The sequence below is a fragment of the Gekko japonicus genome, unplaced genomic scaffold, assembly GCF_001447785.1.
Source record: "Gekko japonicus isolate JY-2015 unplaced genomic scaffold, Gekko_japonicus_V1.1 scaffold2388, whole genome shotgun sequence".
Taxonomy (NCBI): domain Eukaryota; kingdom Metazoa; phylum Chordata; class Lepidosauria; order Squamata; family Gekkonidae; genus Gekko; species Gekko japonicus.
Genome location: NW_015172079.1, coordinates 42330 through 51317, shown reverse-complemented (window position 1 = coordinate 51317; position 8988 = coordinate 42330). Strand labels below are relative to the sequence as shown.

General features: G+C 50.2%; 1 protein-coding gene across 1 annotated transcript in view; it reads right to left on the bottom strand.

The window, feature by feature from the left end:
* The window catches only part of CDK5RAP1 (CDK5 regulatory subunit associated protein 1), a 34350-nt gene that overhangs the window by 17229 nt on the left and 8133 nt on the right, over positions 1 to 8988 (bottom strand). Inside the window, exons 4-6 of the mRNA XM_015420886.1 lie at positions 7965 to 7999; positions 4206 to 4306; positions 2391 to 2601 (exon numbers count right to left, since the gene is read on the bottom strand). Coding sequence (XP_015276372.1) covers positions 2391 to 2601; positions 4206 to 4306; positions 7965 to 7999 — 347 coding nt within the window. The remainder of the gene's footprint in view (positions 1 to 2390; positions 2602 to 4205; positions 4307 to 7964; positions 8000 to 8988) is intronic.

Genomic DNA, 8988 nt, shown 5'->3' with positions numbered 1-8988 from the left:
AGGTACATAAGAACATAAGAGACGCCAATGTTGGATCAGGCCAAAGGCCCATCCAGTCCAACACTCTGTGTCACACAGTGGCCAGAAATACCAGTGCCATCAGGAGGTCCAGCAGTGGGGCCAGGACATTAGAAGCCCTCCCACTGTTGACCCCCCCCCAAGCACCAAGAAGACAGAGCATCACTTGCCCCAGAGCCCCTAGCTATACCTTGTGGCTAATAGCCACTGATGGACCTCTGCTCCATATGCTTATCTAATTCCCTTTTGAAGCCGTCCATGCTTGTAGCACCCACCACTTCCTGTGGCAGTGAATTCCATGTGTTAATCACTCTTTGGGTGAAGAAGTACTTCCTTTTATCCGTTCTAACCCGACCGCTCAGCAATTTCATGGAGTGCCCACGAGTTCTTGTATTGTGAGAAAGGGAGAAAAGTACCTCTTTCTTTACCTGCTCTTTCCCATGCATAATCTTATAAACCTCGATCATGTCACCCCTCAGTCGTCTTTTCTCCAAGCTAAAGAGCCCTAAGCGCCTTAACCTTTCCTCATAGGGAAAGTGTTCCAACCCTTTTATCATTCGAGTTGCCCTTTTCTGCACTTTTTCCAAAGCTATAATATCCTTTTTAAGGTGTGGTGACCAGAATTGCACACAGTATTCCAGATGAGGTCGCACCATTGATTTATATAGGGGCATTATTATATTGGCTGATCTGTTTTCAATACCCTTCCTAATAATCCCCAGCATAGCATTGGCCTTCTTTATTGCAGTCACACACTGTCTCGACATTTTCAGTGAGTTATCTACTACAACTCCAAGATCTCTCTCTTGATCAGTCTCTGCCAGTTCAGACCCCATCAACGTGTATTTATATTTAGGATTTTTGGCTCCAATGTGCATCACCTTGCACTTGGCCACATTGAACCCCATTTGCCATGTTGACGCCCACTCGCCCATCCTTGACAGATCCCTTTGGAGTGCCTCACAATCCTCACTGGTTTTCACCACCCTGAACAACTTTGTATCATCCACAAATTTAGCCACTTCACTGCTTACTCCCAACTCCAAATCATTAATGAACAAGTTAAAAAGCAGTGGTCCAAGTACTGATCCCTGCGGTACCCCACTGCTTACCCCCCTCCACTGAGAAAATTGCCCATTTATACTCACTCTCTGTTTTCTATTAATTAGCCAGTTTTTGATCCATAAAAGGACTTGTCCTTTTATCCCATGATTTTTGAGCTTACTTAGGAGCCTTTGATGAGGAACTTTATCAAAAGCTTTCTGGAAGTCAAGGTAAACAATATCTATTGGATCCCCATTGCCCACATGTTTAGGGAGCAGCAAAAGCGATCTGGGGACAAATCAGCAGCATTATAAGCAATGTTCCCTCTAAGCTGAGTGAGTGTGAGCTAGCTCACAGTTTTTTTAGCCTCCGGATCACACCTTTGTTGTCTTAGCTCAGGAAAGAGGGCCACAGAGCAAACTAGTTGATGGAGGAGCCAAACCTCTCGCTCACCACTTTAATGCCAGGAGCTCACAAAGTAGAATTTTTGCTCACCAGACTCCACAGTTTAGAGGGAGCACTGATTCGAAGGCCTTTTCTTCCAGGGCAAAAGACCCGTGGCCAATCCACACGGACCACGGTTGGAATGCTGCTACTCTGACAGAACTGGCCCGAGGCTTTCTGCCGATCACGCCCTCCATCCGGGGAGATACAGAGCCCTCTCCTCCGCCATCTCATCTTCACAACAGCCTTGTGCGGTAAGTTTAGGCTGAGACACAGTGACTGGCTTAAAGGCACATAGTGAGCCTCACCAAGATTTGAACCCGGATCTACCGAATCCTAGTCTGTCAACCATTACACCACGTTGGCTGCCTGGTGCTGAATATTGTCTATTCCCCAGTGGGATTGTAGTTTTAAATAGGCCTGTATTTCTTGGTGTTGGGGGGGGGGGCAACAGTGGGAAGTCATCTAATGTCCTGGCCCCACTGGGGGACCTCCTCATGGCCCCTGGTATTTCTGGCCACTGTGCGACACAAAGTGTTGGTCTGTATGGTCCATTGGCCTGATCCAACACTGGCTTCTCTTATGTTCTTACTTCTCCATTTTATCCTCACAACAACCCCATGAGGTAGGTTACGCTGAGAGTGTGAGTGGCCCAAGGTTACTCAGCCAACTTCCAAGGCAGAGTGGGGGATTCGAACCTGGGTCTCCCAGATCTCAACCCTACACTCTAGCCACTCCACAGCACTGGTTGTCCAGAGACACACCCCCAGAGGTGAAAGGACTGAAACCGACATCCTTCCTGGATCTTTCTGATCCTTCGGAGCTCGCTGTCCGACTGATCTGGAGCCCTCGCAAAGGACCTGCGCGTTCTGACTTGCTCTTACACAAATGCTGACGTGGAGCTGGTGCTGGTCTGGACGGGCAGGACATCCGCATAGGTTTCGTCCAGGGACAGCAGTACGTTGGCTGCTTGCTGGCCAGTTTCGGCCACTGCCAGGAGACGGGGAAGGTCGCGGTAAGCATCGGGGCCGGCCACAACATCCACCATCTTCTCCTGGTCCAGGATCTTCTCCTTCAGCCTCTCCGCCATGCAGCCTGTGGGTGATGGAGAATGGGGAGTGTCAGCCAAACAGGCCTTTAGCCTGGTGTGCCACCGCCCAATGACGAACACAACCAGGTGTCAGGTAGCCCTGTCATGGATCTGGAATGGGGAGGGGTACTCTCCTCCTCGTTCTCAGATCTTCCCTGTGCAGCTACTGTGCGCTATCCTTGGGTTGACCTTGTAGTCTCCAGCTGCAATTAACTCGACTGGGAACCTTAACGGCTTTCCGCTTTGCCTGCTTCTACGCTTGCTTTCGCCTGTGCGTGTGAATTATAATCATTGGCTTCTACTCATTGGGGGGGATGTTTGATTTCACTATAAGTCAGAGGCCCTTATACTGATGGCCTTTCCTGACACAAGCTGTACACGTGTTCTTTAGTACTGGAACCACTAATAAACACTTATCTTCTTATGAAGCCCTGTGTGGTGTGACCTGACTAACGACCCTGACACCAGCGAGATTCCAGAAGGGGAAACAACTTTATTGCAATAAAGAGGACCTTGGCAGCAAACCCAAGGACTCCATTAGAAGAGAAAATTGGATTTATACCTTGCTCTTCACTACCTGAAGGAGTCTCAGAGCGGCTTACAATCTCCTTCCCCTCCCCACAACAGACACCCTGTGAGGTGGGCGGGGCTGAGAGAGCTCTGAGAGAACTGCTCGAGAGAACAGCTCTGAGAGAACTTGTGACTCACCCAAGGTCACACCAGCAGCTGCAAGTGGAGGAGTGGGGAATCAAACCCGGTTCTCCCAGATTAGAGTCAGTGCTCCTGAACCACTACACCAAAATGGCCACACGAAACAGAATAGGGATGGGCATGAACCATGGTGTTCCCTTTAAATGACATTTGAAGCGGCGCAAGCAACTGGAAGTGAACCTGTGCACCACTTCCAAACATCATTGAAAGGGAAACTGTCCAATTTCTCCCATCAGCACGAGCCTTTTATACAATGTGACAAACAACTTTTAGACATGCACAGATGTCTTTAAATTACAGAGGTTATCCTTCCTTGATTTCTAAATAGGTACATTTGCCAAGCATATATGCCTTTTTGCCCTGATTTGGAACAGTTATGACTTCCTACATAACTTGCAAAACCCTTTCCTTTTCCCAGACCACAGCTTCGCTTAATCAGACACGTCTAGACATCATCTTGCCCTCTTACCCAATTTACCACATCCTGTTTCCTACTGTGACGAAATTTAACTCACCTACACTGCGCACAGCAACGGTACAGGACCAACAGCGTTTTAAGATTTATGCTGTAAAATAGCGTCACTCTGGCCAGCTTGCCGATCAGGAGTGTGGACAAGGAACCAGGGAGACGAAGAGGTAGGAGACCAAAGAACGGGGCGTTGGGCTCGGAAGCAGACACCCCGAGGAAGGTTCCGTTTTGGAGTCTGAATGCCACCTCGGTCTCCGAGGCTCTATCTCGCAGAAGAACCAGGCGGCTGAACCTACAGCTGCAAGTTAGAGGAGACCTCCCCACGAAACAGAGAACTCACACTCCAGGGACAAAAGATCCGGACCACCCCTCTGTCAACCCTGAGCTCTTTCTCCCCCCCCCGGTTCTCCCCCCCCCCGTCTCTTTTACCCAAAATCCCGATGCGGAGTGGGACCAGCGCGGAAGACCGCTTGGACTTCAGAGCCGTGAGGTGCCGCAGGCGGTTCCAGATGGTCCGCTCAGCCTTTTCCCTGAGAAAGAAGAAAGAAGAGCTTTACCCATCTCTGCTCAGCACACACGGCCCCTTCAACGGGGAAGCAGTGTTCCCTCTAAGCTGACGTAGTGTGAGCCAGCTCACAGTTTTTTAGCCTCCGGCTCACACATTTTCATCTTCGCTCAGGAAGGAGGGCTCCAGAGCAAACTCATTGATGCAGCAGCCAAATCTCTCTCGCTCACAACTTTACTGCCAGCCGCTCACAATGTAGAATTTCTGCTCACGAGACTCCACAGCTTAGAGGGAGCATTGCTGGGAAGGCATCGCGTGTTCCTCCCTCCCCGACCCAAAATACATTAGGTGCTGATGACGCCCTGACACCAGAGAACCTACAACTGCTGAACAGTTGAAACTGAAGGGAACGACCATACATCCCGTGCTCCCTCTAAGCTCTGGAGTCTTGTGAGCAAAAATCCTACTTTGTGAGCTACTGGCATTAAAGTTGTGGGCGAGCAATTTGGCTGCTGCATAAATTTAGTATTCCCTGGAGCCCTCCTTCCTGAGCTAAGACGAAAATGTGTGAGCTGGAGGCTAAAAAACGGCGAGCTAGCTTAGAGGGAACAACCATATGTCCTCCACCCACATGAACTGGCCCATCTTCTTTGGAGGCCGTTCTTCCGTTGCCCCTGCCCTCTGAAGCGAAGATAGGGGGGGCAACCTGAGAAAAGGGACTTCTCAGTCTTGGCACCAAGACTTTGGATTTCCCTCCCCAGGGGGATTTATCTGTCTCCCTCTATCGGTGTTGTCATGATCTGGGCTGTTGACAGAGGGGTGGTCAGGGAGCCTGGCTAGCAGTAGGTGAGGCTGGGCCCACAACTCCCAGAAGCCCCTGAGGGGTTTTGGAGCCAAAACTGACCAATAGGAAAAGAGGAGGGCTTGGAATAAAAGATCTGGTGCAGTAGGAAGAGCTGTTCTTCTTCCCAGGAAGAAGGGACTGAGGCTGCTGTGGGGGAGAGACCCTCATCCTGAGGGAAGGGTGACTAGTCTAGTGCCACTTGAAATAGTGAGCTAGGGACAGTACATATTTAGACATGTTAGGGCATTTGATTTCTTTTCTTTTCACTCACTTACTGTTATATTTCTGCACCTTGTTGGTTTGACCTCTTATACAATGAACGATTTTCATTGTTCACTCTGCCTGGTCCTCACGCCTAGTATTCGGCCAAAAGGGAGGTCTAAAGGTCTTGGGAGGGTGCTCTGGGCCTTCTCAAGGGATCCTAAATCCAGAGTGGTGGCAGCGTCAGGTGACACCCCACCTGAGCTGTGACAGGTGTCTTTCACCAGCAAGTGAAGACTCTTTTGTTTGGTCTGGCGTACCCCAATAATGGTTACTGGCCCTCCTTCTAATACAGTTTGTGTGTATTTTAATTAAATTTACTTTATCGTTTTAACAATTTTTAATTGCTCGAACGTTTTAATGTTGTCGTCGTTTTTTTACATTTGTCACCTTGTGGATCCTGATCAGATGGCTGGGTAGCATAAAAGTGCTATAATAATAACCATTCCATTGTCGTTCATTCTCCCAGAGCTTCTAAGACATTATCTCACAACAAGCCTGTGAGGTAGGCCGGTTGCTCTTATCCCCATATCGACAATTGGGGCTGAGAGTTTTGCAGCGTAGCTGATGGGGGAGGCAAATCAGGACTAGGGGCTCTCCCAAGCTCAGACCCCAGATGGGACAGTTCATCAGTCCAAGACACATCAGCTTCACTTCAGGAAGGAGAGACTGGACTGCAACAGATCCACAGATCGCAACATCTTCCTCTGCTGGGCCTGCATCCCCGGAAGATTCCTCCATTCCCCCAAAAAAGATCCATGGGTGCTGAACCAATAAATCCATTCCCCATTTAAATTATATCAATCAACTTGGCATGGGAAGGTTAGCAGATGCCTAAAGTTACAGCATCCCTTGTTCCCAAGGTCTAATTACAATTGAGCCAGTCCACTGTCTTCTTCAAGTAGAAGAGGATTCCGGACTGACTCTGTTAGGGAAGGACCATGGCTCAGTGACAGAGCCTCTACTTGGCATGCAGAAGGTCCCAGGTTCAATCCCCGGCATCTCCAGCTAAAAGGACCAGGCAGGAGGAGATGGGAAAGACCTCAGCCTGAGACCCTGGAGAGCTGTAAAGAGGGGCCCATGGCTCAGTGGTAAAGCTTCTGCTTGGCCTGCAGAAGGTCCCAGGTTCAATCCCCAGCATCTTCAGTTAAAAAGGACCAGGTAGGAGGTGATGGAAAAGACCTCCGCCTGAGACCCTGGTGAGCTGAAAGAGGGGCTGTGGCTCAGTGGAAGAGCATCTGCTTGGCATGCAGAAGGTCCCAGGTTCCATCCCCGGCTCCTCCAGTTAAAAGGACCAGACAGGAAGTGATGGGAAAGACCTCTGCCGGAGACCCTGGAGACCTGTAAAGAGGGGCTGTGGCTCAGTGGCAGAGCCTCTGCTTGGCCCGCATAAGGTCCCAGGTTCAATCCCCGGCATCTCCAGTTCAAAAGACCAGGCAGGAGGTGATGCCAAAGACCCTGGAGAGCTATGGGAAGGGGCCGAGGCTCAGTGGAAGAGCCTTTGCCTGGCAATGCAGAAGGCCCCAAATTCAATCCCCGGCAGCATCTCCAGTTACAAGGACCAGGCAGTAGGTGACGTGAAAGACCTTGACCTGAGACCCTGGAGAGCTATGGGAAGGGGCTGTGGCTCAGTGGCAGAGCCTCTGCCTGGCATGCAGAAGGTCCCAGGTTCAATCCCCAGCATCTCCAGTTAAAAGGACCAGGCAGGAGGTGATGGGAAAGACCTCAGCCTGGGACCCTGGAGAGCTATGGGAAGGGGCTGTGGCTCAGTGGCAGAGCCTCTGCCTGGCATGCAGAAGGTCCCAGGTTCAGTCCCCAGCATCTCCAGTTAAAAGGACCAGGCAGGAAGAGATGGGAAAGTCCTCAGCATGAGACCCTGGAGAGCTATGGGAAGGGGCCGTGGCTCAGTGGAAGAGCCTCTGCCTGGCATGCAGAAGGTCCCAGGTTCAATCCCGAGCATCTCCTGCTAAAAGGACCAGGCAGTAGGTGATGCGAAAGACCTCCGCCTGAGACCCTGGAGAGCTGCTGCCCGTCTGAGGAGAATACGGGACCGAGGATCTGATTTGGTATGGCAGTTTCATGCATTCATGTGTGTGTTCCCGGGGATGGCTTGAAGAGGAGAGGAGATTGGATTTATATCCCACCTTTCACTACCCAAAGGAATCTCGGAGCAGTTTACAATCTTCTTTTCCCTTCCCCTCCCTACAACAGACACCCCGGGAGGTAGGTGGGGCCGAGAGCTCTCTCGAGAACTGCTCCTGAGAGAACAGCTCTGAGAGAACTTGTGACTGGCCCAAGGTCACACCAGCAGCTGCATGTGGAGTGGGGAATCAAACCCAGTTCTCCCAGATTAAAGTCCGCGCTCCTAGCCACTACACCAAACTGGCTGCCAGAGACTGAATCCGGGACCTTCTGTGTTCAAAGCAGGGGCTCCCCCCAGTGAGCCACACGACCTCCGGCGGACTCTGGGCTCTGGGACCCTCTTCATTTCTCTCATTGCCATTTCTTGACACTCACACTTGGTTGGCACCACTTTGAAGATCAAAGAAATAAAATATACATACAGGGAGATTCTGACCTGATGGAACACGTGACAAGCAGAATGACGTCCGCCTGAAAGAAGGAAGAGAAGGGGGGAGGGGAATGAAGAGTTTCCAATTTTAATTTCCACAGCTAGACAGGACTGCAGGGTAAGGAGTTTGTCGACCTTCTGAGGCCCCTTGCTCCGACATGGCACCTGCATGGAGTCACACTCTGGACGCAGGACTCTCCCTAGGCTCCGAAAAGTCCCAAAATTGTCTCAAAAGAAAAATCAAGTTTCTGGCCCTCAAAGTGGCAGACAGGAGCATGCAATGAGGAGGAGGAGGAGGAGGAGGAGACTGGATTTATACCCCGCCCTTCACTCGGAGTCTCACAGCGGCTCACAATCTCCTTTCCCTTCCCCTCCCCACAAGAGACACCCTGTGAGGTGGGTGGGGCTGAGAGAGCTCTGACAGAAACTGCTCTTTTTCAAGAACAGCTCTTATCAGAACTACGGCTTGCCCAAGGTCATCCAGCCAGCTGCAAGTGGAGGAGTGGGGAATTAAACCCAGTTCTCCCAGATTAGAGTCCGCGCACTTAACCACGACACCACACTGGCTCACCAAACATGAGCAAACACACATAAGCTGAACACAATGGGACCATAAACCTGCATTTAGGGTTGCCAGTCTCCAGGTGGGGCCTGGAGATCTCCCAAACTGATTGGTCTCCAGACCAGAGAGATCAGTTCCCCTGGGGAAAACAACCACTTTGCAGGGTGGACTTTATGGCATTAGACCTCTCTGAGCAGAACACAGCAGCTAAATGGAACCTCCATGTATAGGGGTAGTGTATCGCAGAACTACACCTCTTTGAGATTTCTGTTGAAACTGTGCTCTGTGTACGTCCATAGGATGAGAGTGTTTCAAATTCAGCACTGAAGGGACATAAAGACCCTGGTGAAAGAGTCATATAAGTAACACAAATACGTTCCGTATAAATATAAATAAGTTTATATGGATTGTAATACAAATTATAATAATTTATTTATTTATTTATTTATTTATATTTGAATTTCTACC